This window comes from Perca fluviatilis, chromosome 4, assembly GCF_010015445.1.
Source record: "Perca fluviatilis chromosome 4, GENO_Pfluv_1.0, whole genome shotgun sequence".
Lineage (NCBI taxonomy): Eukaryota > Metazoa > Chordata > Actinopteri > Perciformes > Percidae > Perca > Perca fluviatilis.
In genome coordinates, this window is record NC_053115.1 from 23,769,749 (window position 1) to 23,792,564 (window position 22,816).

The 22,816-nt window shown below is 39.6% G+C and overlaps 2 protein-coding genes across 5 annotated transcripts in view; one reads left to right on the forward strand and one right to left on the reverse strand.

Annotated features, from left to right (window-relative positions):
- Positions 1–2,184, forward strand: part of cbfa2t2 (CBFA2/RUNX1 partner transcriptional co-repressor 2) — a 36,985-nt gene extending 34,801 nt beyond the window's left edge. For 3 of the 4 annotated variants that reach the window (XM_039798035.1, XM_039798039.1, XM_039798038.1), the window contains exon 11: positions 329–664. In XM_039798035.1, the coding sequence (XP_039653969.1) occupies positions 329–664 (336 nt within the window). Of the gene's footprint in view, positions 1–328 lie in introns of all 4 variants that reach the window. The other variant, XM_039798036.1, reaches the window with a different exon arrangement.
- Positions 2,185–9,733: 7,549 nt separating this feature from the next.
- The window catches only part of necab3 (N-terminal EF-hand calcium binding protein 3), a 44,930-nt gene continuing 31,847 nt past the window's right edge, over positions 9,734–22,816 (reverse strand). The window contains exons 9-13 of the mRNA XM_039798040.1: positions 21,682–21,735; positions 17,608–17,720; positions 17,004–17,081; positions 16,368–16,459; positions 9,734–11,007 (exon numbers count right to left, since the gene is read on the reverse strand). Coding sequence (XP_039653974.1) covers positions 10,979–11,007; positions 16,368–16,459; positions 17,004–17,081; positions 17,608–17,720; positions 21,682–21,735 — 366 coding nt within the window. The 3' untranslated portion in view covers positions 9,734–10,978. The remainder of the gene's footprint in view (positions 11,008–16,367; positions 16,460–17,003; positions 17,082–17,607; positions 17,721–21,681; positions 21,736–22,816) is intronic.

A 22,816-nucleotide genomic window follows, 5' to 3' on the forward strand; every position in this document is an offset into this window, starting at 1 on the left:
CGCCATTCGCCCAACAGCAGACAGACAAAGACATAGTGGAGCATTTAGCAGCTAAAAGGTTGGCTATTTCCCTCAGGGCTGGTGGAGAGCAAGACAGCGCACAAATGAGAGTTAATGTCAGACTTAAATACATCAGGTGGCAAGGAACACAACTTTATAACAGCAGCGTTGCTCCATATCTGTCTGATTTGTAAATTGGCAAATGTTCGGTTTCCACTCTTACTCTGGAAGAGGCTTACCTATGTGAGAACACAAATCTGCATGTGAGACACTTCTTTACTCTCTTTACATTCCTGTAAAACTTAGTCGTCTCTCCTTTCTTCCTCAGTGTTGCTGGAATTGTGGCCGCAAAGCCAGCGAGACGTGCAGCGGCTGCAATGCCGCTCGCTACTGCGGCTCCTTCTGCCAGCACAAAGACTGGGAGAGGCATCACCTCATCTGCAGCCCAGGACTTCAGGCTCAACCCAAACCAGTTTCCGCCATCACCGCAAGCAGGGCAGCAGCAGCAGCAGCAGCCGGGGTGTCTCCTGTCAGTCTGGTCGGGGTCAAGGCCCCCGACAGCGTTTCTTCAGTCTCCAGTCCTGGGGGAGAGAAGGCTTTGGTCGCTTCTCGCTCCTCCACCCCTTCCACCCCCGCCTCGGCCCCTGAGACCAACGGACACTAGGAGGTGAAGGACATCAGTGGTGAACGTGTCACCTATCCTCTTTCTTACCGGGGAAGAATTGAATCCGCAGCAAGAGGAAACTATTTGTGGGTTAAGTTAGGATACCAGATTTTTCATCATACTCTTTGGCAGAAAGAAAAGGACAGATTATGGATGACTGTTTGAGTGATATGTCAACTGGGACTTTGGCTTTGGCAAAGAACAGAAGGACTCGTCTCGAATGCATCTATTGGATGAACAGATCTCCCCGAACAGATGGAAACGTGTCTGTCGTCGTCCAAAAACCCCAAATCTTGGATCTGCGAGGGGCTGAAAAAAACTGACGATTGATCTGAGTGTATCTCCGGCCGCGGGGAGGAAGTTATAAAGGGGAGACATATGAGAAAAGACAGAGGAGATTAAAAAAAACCCCCCCCCAATATTCTCACTTTGATGTCTATAGATTTAAGATAGGGAGGTGGTGGTGGAAAATGTAAACAGTGTAATAGTACCAGCCATAAAGCATCTGTCTTCGTCCTGTAGGAAAAATCTGACCGTAGACCGTAAGAGTCGTCTCTGCAGCTCCTCCTCCTGTATACATAAATATCTGCTCGCCAACTTCTTGTCAGGTTTTTCATGTGTGAATGCGTGTGTCAAACGGTTGTGCCGTCAGTGAATATTGTACAGCATATGATAACTTTTGTCAAAGCAATATTAAAGTGAAGTGTTCAGGTATCACAAGCCGTTTCTGCATCACCAAAGTTTTTAGTCGCTAAAGAGAGAGTCGTCCTTGCCTGTAAATGTCCTTGTGAATCAGAGATAATTATACACTAACCCCACATCATATGTACTTTTATAATGACTCTGGTCACTATTTTAAATGTCTGATCATCAGTCATCTTCAAAGAACAGAGAGAAAGGTGATGGTGATTGGATGAAGTAAGCGCAGGAAGAAGGAAGGAAGGCAGAAGATGAAGTTAAGACTTTATTGTGGTTGCGGTTTCATTTTGGCACTTGTTTGCGTCACCAGTTTGTGTGTATGGCGGGATCGGATGTTGCTCCAAATCTTACATCGTTGCAATATTTGCATCGGACAGCTTTTCAAGTACAGTTTTTTAACAAAAGGAGAGATAAGGGGTGACAATTAAATCTGTTTTACTTCATTTGAAATCATCTAAAGGGAGAAAATTCTCACTGGTTGCTTACATTGCCTCGGTGAAGTTTTAGAGCAGCGACTCTGTCCCACGGAGAATCTCAGGAGCAAAACTGTATTTGTATGCACAGATCATTCTGTTTTTCTTTTGTCGCAGTTAGGTTCAAGTCAAAAGTTTATTGTAGTCTGCTGTTACGACTGAGACATTGTTTTTGTTTTTCGTTCGTTGTAAGATGACTTTGTAAAGAATATTATGAGAGAATGCCTTTATTTTGTGAGCCACGATTTTCTTTGTTCTTTAAACACGTTCTTTTGTTATGAGGCATAACTTCATATGAAAAAGATATCTTGACATGAAGTATGAAATAAAGAAATAGAACTACTTCAACATTTTGTTTTCTCTGATTGACCTCATATTAGGAATATGTGATGAAGTAAAGATCAACAAAATAAAACACCTGTCTATAGATCTCACAACTAATTTACTTGATCAATGTTAAAAAATGTTAAATATCATGATACAAAGGCCACATATCCATATATATATATATATATATATATATATATATATATATATATATATATATATATATATATATATATATATATATATATATATATATATATATATATATATTCATGAGAGCTGGTTGTTTACACTACAGTTTGAGACCCAGACCCAGGATTCTCGTGCCGTGGACGCAATCCATCGCAGAGAGTCACGTGAGGACGGTTCACTTCGTCTTCTCTGGCAACCAAAGTAAACCCACCCGAGAGCGAGCCAGCAGCGGCAGCAGCAGCAAGAGGCCAAACTGGATCAAGAACCAAATCAGCGGTAGGAGCAGACAAGGATTCATGCAAGGGCGTAACTTTGGGTACAATATGGTGGGGTTTGAGATCTCTACTTTTGAAAATACATTTTATTTTTAAATATCAAACACTTTTCCATTTCCTGCATTCTGTTGAATTTTTCTGCAACAATTTGTGCCTTTTCGACATCAATTTATGGTGCAAATTTCTTTATGTCAAGGAAATTATAATTCGATATTTGGCTGTGGGGGGGGTTGCACTGGCCAGTTTTGATTATTGGGGCGGTTGTAATTTTTTGGAAAAAGCTGGCAGTGCTGAAAAGTGAATTGCGAAATAAGACTGCTTTGCACATCACAAAAGCTCTAATTGTGCCACAAAGTAGATAATTTTAAAAAGATAAATATTAAAGGTATGTCATCATATCAGAAGAGGACACAAAATCAGAATGCTGGCTAAAGTAGTTGTACAGTGTAAATGAGGTGTACCCATGTAACGCAGCTTTTTGCTGATTGGCTCTCATAACGGCCCAGATGTGATTTCTCCCCTACTATGGCCACGCCAAGACCCGCCTTGCTATTAGGGCAGATCTTGGCGTGGCCGGATGGGTAACACACTGCCATGAGTCCATGAATACAATTGTGTGATTACTCCACATTTTCTTTGTGATATTTTGTGATTAAATTCTGAATGGCTACAATGTCTTCCTCTGAGGTAGAAGCACACTGTAAGTCAATAGTAGTCGAGTGGAGTTGCATATTAAGTGGTTTGGGGTCCTTCTGCAAGTAATTTTGGGGTAGCCTACAATTGGTTCTGGCCACAGGCCAAGCAATCGGCTCATCGGGCACTGTACTGAATATATATATACAGTATATATTATTCTTTAGCTGAGAACATATTCTAATTTTAATCATGTAATACCAAGAGCACTGTTGCTTTAATTTTGTGCTATTTTAAACAGTGCACTTAATAATTCAGATATTTGTTGCAGAACAAATATCACTTTGATACTTTTCATAAAGAAGTGAAATAACATTAACATATTATTTATATATCACTTCAATATGTTTAAAAGTGTCTTAGAATAAATCAAATTATAGACAGCAGTTGCTTCTTCAATAAACGTGTTTTACTGCACAAATGGCGAGGTTCTTCTCAAAAGCCACACACGTCTCTATTTTCTGCATCCTCTTTGTCTGAATGTTGTAAATCATTCAGTGACTCCTGTTCAAATATGCAAGAGGCATCTTTGAATTCAGGTATGAAATAATAAGAAGCCTCTCCCAGTGATTGAATTATTCGAAAGTGGCTGGAAATTCATGCTAAATGTGTAAAAGTGTAAATGTTTTCCACCGCTGAAGGTAATTAGAATTCAACGCAGTTGCTAAAGTTCTGTGCTAAAAGGAACGGTGTTTTCAGGAGAAGAGCACACTTCAACAGTTACTGTAGTCATCACTGTGTTTCACATCAAAGAAGCTAAATATTAATTCAAGCAGATGCCAACAGGCAGCAGAAATATGTAATATCGTATGTAACCACACAGTGGCAGTATAAGCTATATTTTAATAAGTGAAGCGTCATTGCTTTGAATCTCCTTGCCAAGTCGGAAGATCCTATATGTGGGTGACTTGTTGCAAAAGTCTGTGATGAAAGGCAGTAGGTGAATACCAGTAGTAATACCACACTGTGAAAAAATACTTCATTACAAGTAAAGTACATTTATTAATTCTTAATCTGCAAAGAAACTAGTACCTGCAGCTGTCAAATAAATGTTGTCCTCTGAAATGTGGAGTAGAATTATATAAATACAGCATACAATGGAAATACTCAAGTGCAATAACCTTACATTTGTGTACAGTATATGAGTGACTGTACTTGGTTACAGTCCACCACTGTAGATATAGGCATAGTTTTTAATTGCCAATAATACATCTTAACAAAAGCAGCTGCTGTTTTTGTAAGCATTTTTCCAGTTTAAAGCACAGGTCTACAAAAAACACGCTTATAAAAGTGTATTTACTGATAAGTTGATCTAAAAATGAAACGTGACTCATCTGTTGTTTGTAGAGGTAATTGTGTGCGTCGGCATGTATGCCAGAATTAGCATTGTTATTTGTTTCGGGGCCTGTCTACTAGCAGAATCGTGACGTCTGTTTTATCCTGAAGATAAGATATTAAGTGGTTTCATGCAGTGGCTCGGATGTCACATGCACACAGCAAAACTGCTTGTAGGTTTCTATCTGGTCATTAACATGGATCTGTATACGCAGGTGTTTTGCACACTACACATGTTAGAAAGTATCCAGACTCATTTCCCCATAATGACGAAGCAAAACTGAAAAACACTGAACATTGACATAAGTATTCAAACTCTTGACTCTGTAATTTAACAATACAGCCTTGAGCCTTTTAGGGTATGACGCGACAGGCTTTGCTCACCTGGATTTGGGGATTTTCTGCCAGGATTCTCCGCAGATCCTCTCATGCTCTGTCAGGTTGGATAGGGGCCGTCAATGGACAGCCATCTTCAGGTCTCTCCAGAGATATTCGATTGGGTTCAAGTCTGGGCTCTGACTGGGCCACTCGAGGATTTTGACCGACTTGACCCTAAGTCACTCCTGTGTTGTCTTGGCTGAGGAGAGGCTTCCGTCCGGCCACCCTGCCATAAATCCCAGATCAGTGGAGTGTTGCAGATATATGTATTTTTTGTTGTATACAGTATATATGTTCTTGGGTCCTACAGCATTAAGTTAACATATTCAGTTTGATTTACTCACAAAAGCTTGGCAACCAAAGTAAAATTTTAGACCAGTGGGCTGTTTCACAAAAGCAGAATAAGGGATTAAGCCGGGATATTCCAGTTATCCTGGATGGATTTAGCCTTGACTTGGTTACACAAAAGCAGAGGCACCTAAGTTACCATGGAGATTTATTCTTTACAGCTGCACAGATTAGACTAGGTCAAGCCTCACTTTATCAGTTATCCTGGATTTATAAATTCTGCTTTTGTGAAACAGCCCCCTGATTGTGACAGTAGATAACAAGTCAAGGGATCACTAAAGTTCTTATAATAATCCTGAGGGGAACATTGATATCTGGACCAAATTTCATGGCAAAGATCCAACAGTTAAAAGCCAAAAATGTAAACCTCATGATGGAGCTAGAGAAAAACTAGGATCATCAAAGTCAGTAGGATTTATCATCTGGGGAGCATGCATCTCTGTACCAAATGTCATGGCAATCCATCCAATAGTTGTTGAGATTATTTATTTTCTAAAACTCTGTTCGCTTCAGGAAACAACAACCAGAACTTCAGAGCTAGCAAGCTACAGGCTGAAAATGGCAGTTTTAAGAAAATGAAAGTAAAGAAAAATAAGGTTTACAACATTACACTCTAAATTACACACAGATCCAGTGCATTACGCAAACACACTCAGAAATGTAGCTATGCACAGGGAGCTAACATTGTGTCTGTCACCTCTGGTCAGCATGATGCTTAAATTATATGATGGTGCTGAAGCATCTGTCGCAGTTTGTCATCACAAAGAGGCAAAGAGGACACTTGAGCTGTATCTTACTCCCATGCTGGACGTCACATGACACTAAAAAACCCATTTTGAAGATAAAACTCTTCTTCCCCATCTGTCTTTTTCACATCTTCACGTCTCTCCTCACAGACATTTTTATTACATTCTCTGTTCCGTTGGAAAATTTGCAAGTGGTTCTTGACAGAACGCTTTTATGAACACTTAATGTACCTCAAGGACAGGAGTGACACAGTAACTGATTTTGAGAATGTTTTTGTAGACTGCTGCTGCTGTGCTGGGCCTACTTCGTAACAAAGAGACACTGCATGAAATGTAGCTTTTTGTATGTTCTGCATAACACAACAATGATCTATTTAACAATCAATACAGAAACATTTGCAAAAACCCAAGTCAGTGTAAGTGAGTCTTGGAGTAAAGAAGGACGAGTGACTCAGCCTTTGAGAGGCGAGACGCCCTTTCAACGTGTTACCTCCCACACAATCAAGTTTCCAGGGTGAAGGAAATGAAGATACTGAGGCATGAAATAGGACAACAGCTGTTCCTATCTCACCTTTGGCCCACAGTCTTTGGGTTTTGGTGGAGATAAGTTGCACTTGAACATGTCAGACACGCAACGATAATTTATCATCTTGTGTCCTATTGTTAATCTCAAGAACTTTCTCTTTTTATTTGCTGTTCTTTGACTTCACATATGGTTGTATAGTTGTGTCCGTGAGCTGAAACACTCTGACAGATCAGATTATAAAATACCTTGTGCCTTTGTGTTGACATTGTTCAAGGTTTTCTGCTATCTCCTACATTCACAGCTTTTATTCTTCCAACACAAACACAGAGAGGAGACACAAGCGTTTGACTTTGGATGCCTTCTTTGCTGCCTTCTGCACAATAAAGTAAGGAGGAGGAAATGGCAATAAGGAGGAATGAAACAGGACAACAGATGTTGCTTGGTCACCTTAGCCGAGGCCCTGGGCTCTCTGAAGTGATGACCTGTGTTTGCCTACATCAGAGCCAAGGGCACCTGCATGTTTTTTTCCTGCTGGAGGAGAGGTACACAGTGGTATTCCAATAACTGTATGATTTGTAATAAAAACTAATTGGCTATTCATCAGTGTCCCACTTCCCTTTCCCCCCACAGAAAAGCACGCTTTAAGAACAGAAAATTAATCATAGGAAAATATGATTTAATTAAAGTAAGTACTGAAATGTGCCATTTACTTTTTATTTATTCAAACTGATGTATTGAATTACAGCTCACATGAGGCATCTATCCAGCAAAAGAAGTCAGTCGGTGCTTATGTTGTTTCAGTATCTCATTGGAATATGCAACTGCAAGAAGAAATCTTCTGAGACTGTTCTGAGGTTGTATGTTCAGAGAATAATGCATTCCACAGGGTTCTCACTATACACATTTCTCATCCAGCAGCAGCAACTGCAACCCCACATTGTCTCAAAAATGGAACAGAGACTCAGTGAGTTAATCTCTGCTGTATCTCCAAGATATATAATAAATCAGGTAGAACGCTGTGTCTGTAACTGTTTGGCTTGGAGAACATCAGTTATCACGAGATAAATACTGTATTGTGTATAGCAGCAGGTTATTGGGAGCTGGAAACATTTTGTTAGATATTCTGAGGTGTTTACATTTAGAAGCACACTTCTGATATATTTATAGTTACACCCCATGTTTTAATAGTGATAGTCATTGTTAGTGGCAGGGTCCACCATTCCCACACTAGATTCAAATATACCTATGTATGAGGAATTCACAGGGAGCCTCACTGAGTTTAGATATTCTCATTGAAAGGAGTATTTCCCAAATGTTGACTATTCCTTTGACTTCAGAGGAACAGGTTTGAATGAACTCTATTGAAACACTAGTGTTTTAATCGGTTTTCTAGCTACAGTTGCTTTTGGGAGAACAGTTGAAAATAGGAAGAGAATTACTGTAAAATGTACATGATTTGTTTCTATCAAATACATTTGTATCCTTCATCTGTCTGTGACATCTGCTGGAAATATTCCTCTGAATTCAGATTTTTTGCTACCTATAATTTGCTGTGACTTGGACCCTTCTCTCCAGCGTTGGTAATATATGGAGTGGTGGCACTTGTTCCTAAGCGTTCAACAGATGAGGAACAGGAGGTGTGGGTACACCTCCTTTCAGCCTCATCTACATGGCTGTCCAGATTGCCACTATATATTCATTCTGTCTTACTAGCAGACAGCCTGTCTGACAGGAGGCTGAAGATGATGGGGCTTCAATTCGCCTGTAATCATGCAATCAGATGTTACAGCCCCAAAGTCCCTATACTGTATATATATATATATATATATATATATATATATATATATATATATATATATATATATATATATATATATATATATATATATATATATATATACTGCAGTGCAATGCTGCTACATTTGTTTTGCAGTGCAATGCTGCTACATTTGTGTTGCAGCATTGGAAAGAATAAAGCCTGCATTTGTAATGGTGTAATGCAGTGGCTCCCAACTTCTTGTCTGAGTTTTAAAACCCCAGGTAATTACTAGCATAGTAATCTAAAAACACAGCTTGATTGAACTGCTCACAACTCATAGATATGCAACCTGGCAGCCTGTCTCATGAAGCATACATTCGAAAACCTACGAAAAGATAAGCACTGTAATTCTTATGATTTCCACGTTTGTGCAGGAGATGGTCTGGGTGACTTTCAAGCCAGGGAGCCGAGTTCGCTTGCCAGGGGAAATAAAAGACTTTCACCTAGGAAATGCGTGTTCCTTGGGAGAATTTTAATACAAATCACAATCTTTTTAATACACTTAACTAGTCGTTTCGGTGCCTAAAATATAACTTTCGTCACCACGTAACACTCACTTTTTCTTGCCTAAACGTAACCATTATCTCCGCCGAAATGACCAGCAGCTCACGGTGCTCTGTACCCGGCTCACTGCAGTCTATTCTCAGTAACTGAACCACCAACTACCGCTGACCTGACAGAGCACCATGCGGAGCACCGCAGCCGGTGTTGCAGAGCTCTGTAGCAGCTAAACACATCTACTAACTGCCGCTGCTACGGCGAGCTGTGACGGAGGTCTGTAGCTGCGTCACAAACCTTTAATCCTCTTTAACTTGGTAAATTTTTTTAGTTCATTTCAAGTCTGAGAACAAAAAAGCCTGGAGAAACCTATTGTAAATTACCTCCTGACACCAGATGGCAGGGAGACGAGTTAGCAACTTCCTGCTGAAGAAAACCGAGCAAACTATGCATCCAGAAATACGTCTTAGGTAAAAACCAGTGCTAAAAAGACGATTATAATTTGATTCGTCACTCGGACAGAAATGTGACCCCTGCGATGTTACTTTGTGTCAGCTGGATGCATGTTTGCTAACGTGTTGGCCAAAACTAAATTATCAGTTGACAGTTTGTCCAATGAATGCTGTGTGTCAGCATGTTTGGAATTATTCTACTCCTCAGTGGCCCAATTAATGCAACTTTACTGTAAATTGCTCTGGGAGAAGGGAATCTTAAAAAGTGAGTCTTTAAGTTAAGTGCACTAACAGAGAGATTCAGAGGCTTTTTCACCTGTCAAAACAATTAGTAGCTTTAATGATTTTATTACAGTTGTTTTTTAGTTTGTTTACAATTGGTGGGGTACATTACGAAACCAAGACACAACAGAAATAGCTCGATGGTATTTTAAGCCCCCAACGTGTCCTTCCAGGCAACGCTGCAACCGTTGACTTCAAGGCACCTAACCCAAACCTAACCCTAACCCTAACCATAACCCTTGCCTAATCCTAGTGCCTTCCAGGAAGGAGACGTGGGGGGCTTAAAACACCAATAAACACAGAAATATGAATATATCTGTGTTCCATATGTACAGATGGAATACTCTACCATAACCAAAATAAATACATTAAATATATATTCTCTTCATAACTTAGTGATGCAATAAAATCTCCTCACAAAGTGTTAATTCCATTTAATACCCACACTTTTTGAGATACTTTTACATTTGAGACAAAGAGTGTGTCTCAGAGGAGATGTAACTAATATAAATAACTGACCACTAGTATATACTGCAGATGTCAGGGCAGGGGTAGCTTTTTTATCACTAGCTTTTTTTTGGCATTCTGTGCACATGACAGTAGCTAATGAAAGAATAACAGTGCTACAGTATCATACAGCACGTACAGCCAGGAGCTAAAGGAACTATTACTGAAAGCTCTTGGCCACAGTCATCAGCATGCATGTTTAGGCTGCAGAAACCTTCATCTCTTCATCCTCTCTGCTGATTCTTCCTACTTGTACTACTGTAATTGTATTCAAACAATAAACAACTCATCAAAAGCACAATGACACTACTGGCATGGTAATTTTCATCTCAATTGGATGTGCTCTAGTAGCCTATACTAGCATCTTTTTGGTTGTTCTCCACTGGCATAATACCAGACAAACACTGCAGGAGAGAGGAGGCAGAGTAAGAGACAGGCTTTTGCATTGCAGAGAATCAGTCACTTTCAAGTCAATATCGGCTATAGCGTGCAACTATCCCTTCTGATATAAGCGGCACAATAATAAGCTGTCGTAGACAGAGGAACATTAAAAGATGCTGCTGGAGAACGCTGTATGACGCCATTGTCTCTGTCTCCTGTTGTTTTCAAACACATGGATGCCTTTTAATTTGTCTGTGTGTGTGTCTGTGTGTGTGTGTGTGTGTGTTTGCATGTTACATGTGTGGGTGAGAGGGTTGATACACCAGTGTGTCTTTGTCCGTGTGACAGTGTAGGCAGTAGATGTGACATTCTGGATTCACTTGCTAGTTGTTAGTCATAATCCACCAGGAAGCTGAGGAAACACACATACAGAGAAAAAGAGTTAGGTCACTACACACCAATCTACTGTATAACTCGATTTATGACTCGTCAGGGTACATTTAAAAATAGTTCATCTAATTTACATTGTATTAAGCTCAAATTTTTCCAATTTATCAGCTAAACATTTCCATCAGCAAACTAACGTGTACATGATTTTCATGATTTGGGGATGGTGACAATTAAAACATTTAATCGCAGGAAAATCACAGCTTTAGAGATAAGATCATGAGGTTGTGTGCACATTGCACATTGACAATATATATATATATATATATGTTTTCAAACTTCTTCTTTTTTGATAGTCAAAGTGCAGCAAACACAGGGCAAATACAAAGCAAATTAATTTACAGTATGTACCATGGTGTCCATTCCAGTCCAAGAGTAGCACTTGCTTACTTTGTGAACAGATTCTTAGTGGTAACAATGTGGTAACAATGTGGTATTGACAGAATAACAATGTACGTATGTATGTTAAAAGACCTGGCTGCTAGTGCAAAGCACCTCCTGGAAAAAATATAAAGGCAGTGCCGGGTGACTGTCTCAGACACACAATAATAGCCGCTGCTATGAGCAGCAGAATGTTGTATTTTATTTATTTTTCTATTATTGATTCCAGAGTCGAATCCTTCCTGGGCTTCTGACGTGCACTTTGTAAACTATATCCTCCCTCTTTCTCCCAATCAGGGCACTGTTATCCTCAGCAGCAAGTAACCTACTAATGATGTCTCTCATTGACAAGAACAGACTATGTCTCAACGCAAATGTTCCACAAGAAGCAGCTTAACAGCTGTTTTACTGAAAATGCTGCACAGAATGCAAGCATCCCTACCGCCAGATTACAATCACTTAGGGCTGAAGCGATTCCTCGAGTATCTTGAAAAATTCAATTATTAGAAATCACTGACGCAAAGAGTTTAATCCATAAAACTATATGCAACCTGCTGTGTTTCACATGGATACTTATAAGTGTCACAAGTTTGGGATAATTTCAAGCTGAAACAAAACCAAAACTCTGTAGAGTGCAGTGCGTCAGTGTTTCAGCATCTCAGCAGAAAGCATCCGATCTGACGTTACTCACCCAGTCCATGGTAACGTTAACATTAGCATTTAACGTAAATCAATATGATTGCTAGTTAAGATCACAAACTGCATAAAATATGGATGTAGTATCCGTGACGTCACCCATAGGTTTCTGAAGAGCCACAATTAAGCTTAAAGTGGGCGGTTCCCGTTGGCGATATTTCTTTTCCTAGAACGGCAAAGGCATGACCCACATTAGATGTGACCCGGTTAGTTGTTTATTTTAAGAGACCTATCTTATTTTCTCTTTTGTATATTTACTATTGCTCTTTAATAAGGCAAGGTAAAGTAAAGTAATTCTTATCCAATTACTTTGTTAATCGATGGAATAGTACACTCGACTACTAAAATAATCGATAGCTGCAGCCCTATTACTGGTTGTCAATAACTCTAATCAAACTTCTAATTTTCTTCTTCTTATTAGTATAACTTATAAATAATTAAACAAACGCTCAGCCAATGCAACTACAGTACAACCAAGTAAATGTGATTATTTTAGTGTCACATTCAAGTTTCACTCTGTGTTCATGATTTCTTTTTAGTTTAATTTAATCGAATATTGACAATATTAATTTAAAATTTACATTTTTGAGGCATATTTAAATTAGTTATACATCTGGAAACATATTTCAGTTGTATTGTAGATTTTTCAAAAACACAAGGTGAATTTTTGCATTTATCTTAAATAAGCACTCAAAGACTAGAGGATGTTCTAGTGACTCGCCCTACTTTAGAAGGTCGCCTCTCCGTCAGCTCCACAAATGTTATGCTAAATTGTCTATTTTACAAATACTAGTTGGGCTTTATGTGGTTGACGTTGGAGACAGTCAGCATGCATGCGAGTCACAGATGTGGAAGTAAACAACCACGTACAGCACCTAGCAACGAGAGCAACCCGTGCAGCCCACACAGCTAAATCATCATCGACAATGGACGCAAAAGAGGCAGAAATAATAATTAACCTCATCTCTTTCTGAAGCATATTTAGAGGCGTGCAACAAAGGAATAAAATGTCAAGACGAGAGCGAAGAGTCATGATTGATGCCTGGGCTGGAGTGTCAGTGATCCGTGCTACTCTGCCATGTGTTCGTCCTGCTGAGGACTTGATGATGAGAAGCTATGTGCGTCAGATAGAAGTCACATTGCCAATAAGGTTGCCTGCTGAACTTATTTCCACATGCAAATGTGTCTAAAAAAAGGCAATACACACAGATCTGCAAAACATCAGAACCGGCTCACTGTCAACAGCCAGTGTGAACATAACCCAGAGTGTTTGGAGAGCATATCCCCATATGGCATATTTATTTATTTGGAAACACTGAATATTTGCACAGTGAATGCCTTGATTTGAAAACATTTTTTACCTTTAGGCTCCCCAAATTCTCAAAGTGATTTATTGTCAGGAGGCCAAAAAATTCTTGACGCAACCCCAATTTCTACAGATAAGAGGTTTTAGTACATCTAAACATATAAAATACCTGGATGTCCTACTGCATCCGGTTGGGTTTTGCTGTATGCAAGCCAGCATGCTTTTCTGGCTATTCTGACCCACAATTCCATGCGCAGCATATATAAAGGCAGATGCAGTACATACTAAAAGTAAAAAGAAAAAGTATGTGATTTGGAACTCAGCCTTGGATTTCGAGTGTTGACTGTTGATGTATTGTCCCAAAATGCAATGCAATGAAGGAGCTATACACAGCTGAAAATGTAAGATGGTGGTAGATGGTATTGAAACAGATCCAGAAAGATTTGTGGCAAACACAACAGCAACGGTATTAAAGGTCCAATATGTAATATTTGTACTGTAATAAATCCAAAAATGACACCAATGCCTCATCAGATATTAAGGAAACATGTTAAGCTGAAATACTATCTTTTCTGACAACAATGCTAATGTCAGTATTTTTTCTTTTTGAAATTTACATTCCGTGACGGAATTTCTGTTTATGTTTTGATCTGTGTGTTGTTATCAACGGCCCAGTTTGACAGCCAGGCCGGGTTGCCAGATATACCTGTAAAAACGTAAACCCAGCGGGCTACAGCTCTAACGGTAGTACAGCCATGAAAGCAGCAAACAAACGAACAGGATAAATGGAGATAGATTCTACCCAACCTAAAAAAACAGTTGCGTGACCAGAGACGTAAAAACCCCCTGGTAAATATTGGAGATGTATTTCAAAGATGGAGACAGCTTAGATCCCAAAAGGACGCAGAATTGGCTCATTTCCTCCTGAACAGGTAAGCATAGCTACAGGCTAATTTATCACAGCCACTAGGGACGGGCATTTTAGGTCATTTCAATATTTGTGTACTCACATTGAATTATATAGCTAGAGTACCCGAGTTGGTTACTCGCAAAAACAATTGAGACATAGCCAGTAAAGTGATCCCGACTGGTCCTGGCTAACGCCGCCATGCTAGCCCTGCTAACGTTACCGGGAGGACCAGGCAAGCGGGCCATGGCTGTTTACAACGTGTAGTTCCAACCCGGTCTCACGGCAGTTCGTGTAAATATCAACGTTATTCGTAATCTATTGATACGTGTTCACTGAGACGTTTTTCTCGTTTTTTACGTGTAAATGTCACGTTATTTTCTCGGGGAAAGGACGCCGAATGTCACGTTATTTTCTCGGGGAAAGGACGCCGGGAGGCGGCCGAAAAGGAAGCTCCATAAGCCGGGAGGCGCCCGCGAGGCGGCCCTCCGTGAACACGTATCAATAGATTAAAATAACGTCACATTTACACGAACTGTCATGAGACCGGGCTGTTCAGTCGGCATGGTGGTGGTATTTTTAGCGGTTCCTATTGTAATTCTAAACCGAGGAAGTGTGCCTGACTGGCGTGTGGAGAGGACGGTGAGGCTGTTGTGTTTTTAGCAGTTCATACTGTAATTTTAAGCCGAAAAAGTGTGTCTGTCAGTTGCTTACAGAGCTCCGCGTGAGCACGGGCTTTTATGACTGTAAATATAGCTAGCATCTAACGTTAGCTTATCCGCTGTGCTGTGGAGTAATGTCTGGCTATGTGAGAATAGCATCTAACGTTAGCTACTCCGCTGTGCTGTGAAGTAATGTCTGGCTATGTGAGACTAGCATCTAACGTTAGCTACTCCGCTGTGCTGTGGAGTAATGTCTGGCTATGTGAGAATAGCATCTAACGTCAGCTACTCTGCTGTGCTGTGAAGTAATGTCTGGCTATGTGAGACTAGCATCTAACGTTAGCTACTCCGCTGTGCTGTGAAGTAATGTCTGGCTATGTGAGACTAGCATCTAACGTTAGCTACTCTGCTGTCGTATATATCTATGCTCTGCTGTGCTGTGAAGTAATGTCTGGCTATGTGAGAAAAGCGTCTAGCAACATTGTTGTGAATGCTGCGGTCTCAGCCTGGCAACCCCCGTGAACTTCGAGTCTGGGCAGGAGGGGGCGGGGGAAACGACTCTCCAGTATTTTGAATTGGTAGTGCAGTAACTATTTTAACCGCTAGCTGCCAGTATTACATACAATATTACATATTGCACCTTTAAATGTTTTACACAAATTCTACCATTTCCTGTTAGTACAACACAGTTAAACACTTTGCAACATGGCCCAAGATGTCGAAAGATAGGCTGAATAGACAATGTCTAAGCCTTGCAATGTGTTGTGAATGTGAGCAGATCCCTGAAATGGATACTTTTGGCAACCATTTACAATTCCACTATCTAGCGAGGCTATTTTTCTAAAGATATTCCTCAAAAGACTTGGAATTGCTGTTCGGGGGAGGAGCAAGGCTCTGTTTGAGTGACCCAGCACAGTATAATCACAAACGACTCTGTAACAGCACAAAAATGACAGATCAGAGAGGCAATGAGCAGAATTGCTAGCATCCTCTCAGCACCCAAGGAGTTTGGGTCTAATGTGCCATCACTGTGCCAAAACTGGATGCGTGTCATATGAAGACACCAATGGCAAAATCGTGATGTCACGATGTCTGTGGTCTTCATCGTTTACAACGTACAAATATCAGGATATTTTTCTAAGCAGACCTCTACACATGTAAAGGAGATAAAGGAGGTAAAGGAACATCCTACATAAACACATGACATTGTACAAAACAATAAAGTAAAAGTAAATGTCACAGAAACTGTATGCTACAACTATATCTCACTGAAAGTCTGACTTGCATAATTTTGGAGGTTTGGATATATCTTACATGTGTTTATCTCACACTGAGGCAGACATAAATGCACTTACAGACACACATATACAAACCTGGGAGCAACATGGTAGAAACTACTTCAGCATCCTCCAACATGTCAATGACACAGCGCTGAAAGTCTTTACTGCTGTTGGACTGCAGGTAGCTATATAGAGACAAAGGAAGGCGCAGAATACAAGTAAAAAGAGAAAAAGAGACAGCTTAGAGGAAATCAGAGTTAAGCATCACTTGTAGAAAAATTAATTGTTCATTCCTGTTTATGTTAAAATTATTTATATATATTATATATTTAATGTTAACTGTTGATGTTTATGTTTATTGTATGTTGACATTGGAGGCAGTAAAAACTGTACTATGAGTTGTTAAGTTTGCAAAGAGTAAATTAGTTTGTTTGACTAAACAAACATGTAAATGTTCATACTAGTTATTGAAAATCTTTTTTTTTTTTTTTAAATCACATTTTTATCAAACACAACAGTTCTGTGCGGATTAATATATATTCATTGATATGCTTTCGCCATGGATCGGTTTAAACCATACATCCGTGTGTCTGTGTATGTGTGCTAACTGAGAGATGGGCCATCTGCTCATCTTCACTGGTGGGGAACATTTTCATCAAACAGTTAAGAGTGCCAAACAGTCTGCCAATATCTGACATACAATACACACACACACACAAAAATACTGACCTCATCCAGGAGATGCGGTCTTGCCAGAACTCATACATTATGTAACTCAACTTTCCCGGGAGCTTCTGAACGGACACACTGTCATCAGGATAAAGAAGAAAAGTAGAGTGGGGCAAGAAAAGGGTACAAAATTACTGTAAAGAGAGGTTGCACTTACCAAGGATCAATACGTAAATGAAAAAGTCTGAAGAGAGATGTCAGTTATAACTCGCAGGGAGCAAAGCTTCTTGCAAGACAGCAGATGGGATTACAGTAAAATTTGCCCTAATTTCTATACAATAAGTTAGTGACAGTGTCACTTTGTGAAAGTATTACTGTAAATGGTTATTAATGTAAAACAATTTAATTAATTTTCAATTAAGCTGCTCACAGTTCGGGGTCTCATAAAAGCTGCCATAATATCCAAGGACGATAGATGATAAAATGATAATGCGAATGGGAATATTTCGTTGACACTAGCTGTCTATCCGTTTTGGCATAGTTGGTACAATTCAAACCCCTGATTCAACTTTGCTTCAACATTCAAAAAGCTACCTCAGCAGCAGAGTCTAATACAATGTTGACAAGATATGTTGCTTTTTCTGACAACAAGCAAGACACTCACTGCAGGTTGTCAGAGTGGGCTGCGGTGGCATCAATGTAGCTCTTCAGAACTTTCCGGAAGTTGTCAAAATCTTCATCGGTCACCGACATCTGCCTCTGAACAAGAAGGATGTTCTGTTGGGAAGGATACAAGAGAGAGGAACATGATGAGATGACACACTGGCTGCCAAAGAAGTGTGTGTGTGTGTGTGTGTGTGTGTGTGTGTGTGTGTGTGTGTGTGTGTGTGTGTGTGTGTGTGTGTGTGTGTGTGTGTGTGTGAGAGTAGGCTCACACAACCCAGTCTCATGGCAGTTCGTGAAATGGTCACATTATTAAATCTAGTTTTTGTTGTTTTTCGTGGTGGCCAGCACGAAAACGTATTTAAATGGGAAGCATATGTCGTGATGGTCAAACTACTCAGGACTTTTCTCCCCCGGAGGCCGGGGATCACGTCCCGCGTGTGGCGTCTTGTTTCCCCGTTAACCGTCCCGTTATTGTCGTGCGTTCCCTGCGGTCATCTCCCGTCGTGTGAGGCGTTTGCTTTCCCCGTTAATCTCCGTATAGACCATTTCGTGCTGGCCACCATGAAAAAAACGAGAAAAACGTCCCCGTGAACACGAATCAAATAGATTAAAAATAATGTGACCATTTGACGAACTGCCATGAAACCGTGTTGGCTCACATCACCCCCTGAGGTCTAAGTGTGTGTGTGTAGATATTTTCAAGATACTTTTAAAGTGTTTGATGACAAACTGATTCTTACTTCTTGAGGGTTCATAACTCACTATCACTAACATGTTAATGGTACATCTCTTGGTATTGCGCTCACTTAAGGCACTTTGGCAGTACATTCAGTTTTGTTTGTCAATGTATCTGAAAGCCAAGTGGAAACAGCTGCACACAGTAAAATGGAGGCACTAACTGTAAAGCAATCTAAGTGAAATTTAAGGACCGTTCGTAAATTCTAAGCTATAAAAAACACAGCAAAGTGATTAGATAACACAATGCTGACACTACCTGCACAATCAGGTCTCATTTACACTGGAGACACTGGGGATATGTCCTCACCACTTGGTCGCTTTTGTCAAATTTTGAAATTTGTGAGCGCTACAAATCTCCTGGGAGAGGACCTCCAGACCCCCTGCAATGTATGTGTCCCTGCCCTATGTTGAAATTAAATCTAAGCTCTTGTATGGTTGACATTGTTGTCCATTTTATGCTGAGTAGCCCTATTTTTGTAGTTTGTATTGCCCTTTAATGGGTAATTATGCATTTTAATGATCTACTCTAACCTCATACCGATCCCCATATTACATACAAAAATGTGTTTTTATCCGAGACCTTACGTCCCCATCACTTCAACAAAAAGTGACGTCCTTGTGCACAATAATAACTGTGTTGCCAGGATACCTCATCTGTGTCATCAGGGAAGTTTGTCACTTTCTTTATATAATACACTGTGTACAGCAGATTCATGTATGGATTACTGAACTGGGCTGCCGGGCACAGGCCTAGGGGCCTAAAGTGCAAAGGGTCCCAGTCGCCTTCACTTGCAAAATGTCCCTTGAAGAGATGTGCCAACCAGGCAGACACTCAAAATTACCATAAAGAAACATAAAACGACTACAAAGAGACACAATATAACTATATAGAGACACAAAGCAATTACAAAGAGACACAAAATGAGTACATAGAGACACAAAGTGACTACAAAAAGATGCAACATGAAAACAAAAAGGGGCATAACAACCACAGACAAAAAATTACTACAAAAAGACCAAAACAATTACAAAGTGACAGAAAATGACCACAGATACAAAAACCGCAGAGATATGTGTAACAACAACAGAAAGTGGCTTGTGGAGTTCCCTGGTGAAGACAGCATATTCAACTTATCAGCTAAATGTGCCATGAAAATGTTTCATATAACACCTGCTTTCCATATCGATCCATGGACCTCCTGACAGAGGAAAAGAAAAGACACCTTGAAATCATAAAAAAAGAAAGAAATCCTTCATCGATTGATGTTCCAGATAACGAGCAACATCAACCGCAACTGGCAGTGATACAACACCCTCCTCAGGGGACTAGGAGCTCCGCCTGGTCTCCGGATGCAGCACGTCAACCTGCTGCCCTCTTTACTTTCTCAACAATTCAATGCAAGAGTGAGTCACCACTGCATCCAGTATAAAGTGAAACTTGTCTTATGGCTTATCTTTTGTAAGCACTGTTTTCACAGACTTGAATGAGTCTAACTGTAATAGGTTGGTTCATCTTCATTACAAAAATACCTATTTGTGGTTGCATGTGCCATGTAGGTTTAGTTTTGAGATCTCCTGAGATTGTTGTTGCCACCTCAATACAATGGAGGAGGATGGATCTATTTCATGATGCTCATAGCGTTTAAAAATGACACGGAAAAAAGCGAATAACCCACAGTCCTCGTTGTGAAGGGTTGTCATTAAAAATAGTATGAATGAGAAGTGCAAATTTTCAGTGTTCTGAGGAGCAAAGAAATTACATTCAGCTCAATTGTATTGCAGTGGCAGAAACATTACAGGTAGATAAATCAAAACCAATCAGCATGACCAGACTCCACGAAAGGCGAGTGAGAAAATATGTAGTTTGAGTCTATGTGCTTTTATTTCAAAATTGTTTGCTTTTTATTGGATTTTATTTTGGAAGGATAACTATAAAATCCTAAAAGAAACAGAGAAAGATATCGCTCTTTCCACCATTTTCATTTCTTCAACCAGATGGAAACATGCAAAAACACTCATACCCAAACTCAGACAATTTTTGATTTCCTCTCTCTTGTTTTAATGTGAGCCTTGTGAACATAAACTTGATTTTCATAGCTGGAATGAGCTAGAATGAGAGTAAAAGTTCCCAAAAAACACACAGACTTTAGAAATGCTGGTACAGGAGGTTATTGTATCATTTGGATTGAAAAGGAAACAGATGTGCTGCAGCTGAGTGCAACTGAAAAATTGTTTAAGTGATAGCTTGTCAGATTTTTTGGAAAATACTGTAACTACTAGGGGTGTCACAATCAGAAAGAGCAAAAAGAGGAGTCATTAATGGAGTTCAATCACAAGTTAAATACATAGCTAGAGTGGAATAACACCAACAATGGTAAAACGTTTTGAATAATATTTTCACGTTTAGACAGTGCTACAGTGGTATTGACTCAATTATGTTTGTCTACTCCTTGTCTTTTATGTAGAGATATGCAAATTAAAAGTAAATGAAAAAAGCTAAGTGTGTTTCCTTTAAAATGAACAAATGCGAAAATACTGTTTTAATCAGCAATTATCCACTAAAGTGAATCCTTAATTTACTTGATTTGCAGAGTGAGGCGCAATCAATGTAATCCAGCCACTGTATAATCAAACAAAGAGAGAGTTGCTCTATAAACGTAATAAATCTGCTGTACAGTAGCCTCAGGCAGAGAAGTGTCACATTTCAACATTACATTGCACCTCACCATATAGTTTGACCTTGAGTGCTGGACTACTGTGAAATGCTGTAAAACGCTTGGTTTATATGGACAAGAAATCTTTGCAAACCAGTCCCTGTCCCTGTGTGTGTGTGTGTGTGTGTGTGTGTGGCTATGGAACATTAATGAACCTTTAAAATGTCATCTTAAGATTTTGTGTTATAATGATCAAGCTTTTTATATTTTGCTTTAATAACGTTTATAATATGTAAACAGTCCATGTGGAGAGCATTTTTTTTTTTTTATGTATTTGTCTGATATTTTTTTATCCAGTAGATATTAGCCAAAATGTAATCTGGACATAAAACACCTACAAAAAGTATTGGCACTAACTGGACAATGATGAGGAAGTCTTGGCCCACTGGCTACACAGAAACCCCTTAGAAATGTTTCCTCCAGAGGCCAAATCGTCGTCAGACCAGTGGCCCATGGGTTCCGAGATTGAGTCATAATCACTAACTGTCAAAACAAATCATTCTACTTTAATCATGAAACTGCTCAATAAAAACAAACTGCCACAAAAAAATTTTTTTATTGACTGCTTCTTTACTGTGGTCAGTGTTCCACATACAATTTTTATATCAGTGCTGACTTACAGACTTGTACGTGCTGGCCAGTGTGTCCTCTTTCAGTGGCTCCAACTTGGGACCCTGAAACAAGAAGGTATCAAATATGAATATATGCAGAACAAGATTTTGGCTCTATTAAACATCTGGGAAAGAATGGTCAGTGATGCAAGAGGTATGGACATTATTTACTTTATTCTTTAAGTAATTATTCTTTAAGTAATTTATACAAATTTCACTTAACCAAACTTGTGTTGCATTGCATAAAGTTGCATGCCATTCTAAAGCATCAGCTACTTTTAAGAAAAGTAGCCAATGTCACCTCATCATTCCAAGAAAGAAGTTACATAAGGACAAAAGAGTACTGATGGTTTGCGCATGCAGTCATTTGCACCTTATGGGCAAATTGCACCAGTTTGCAGGCTGCAGGCACAAATGGGGTACATAAAAGTAGGCAAAGGAAATGGACTAAGTTGGACCTGTTACTGTAATGTCGTTTTTTTCTTCCTTTTGCTCTGCTGTTATATGATATCTGATGGGTTTGAGATTTGACATTTTTCAAAGGCCGTTGTGCAAAACAAATTCCCAGGGCTATAAAGGTTACATTCATTCATTCATTCAATAATGCCATTGTAATTTTAAAGAAAAACAAGTGGAAAACATGTAATTCACCACATGTGATTTATGTCACCAATATCCCTAGGCTATATGCAGTCTATAAATGTATGATGTTATGAATAATGAAATACAGTATATGTAATTAAACAGAATGAGCTTTCCATCTTAAAGGTTATGGTTTTTGTGTGTGTGTGTGTGTGTGTGTGTGTGTGTGTGTGTGTGTGTGTGTGTGTGTGTGTGTGTGTGTGTGTGTGTGTGTGTGCATATGTGCGTGTCTGTGTGTCTGTGTGTGTACAAAGGGAACATAACCTTTGAGGAAAACTCAGAAAACTCATTGCGTTGTATTTGAGAGAGCAGAGAAAGAGAGCGAGATGGACAGAAGGTGTGTGTGATAGTGGTGGCGGCATTGAAGTATGGGGATGGTTATTGCATTCAGAACATTCTACAGGTTATGAATTGCTTTTGATATTGCACTCTGAGTCCCACTGGGTTGGCAAAACCGAGGGTTAGAGAGAGAAAAATGCTTTGAGAGATTCCGAAAGGAGAG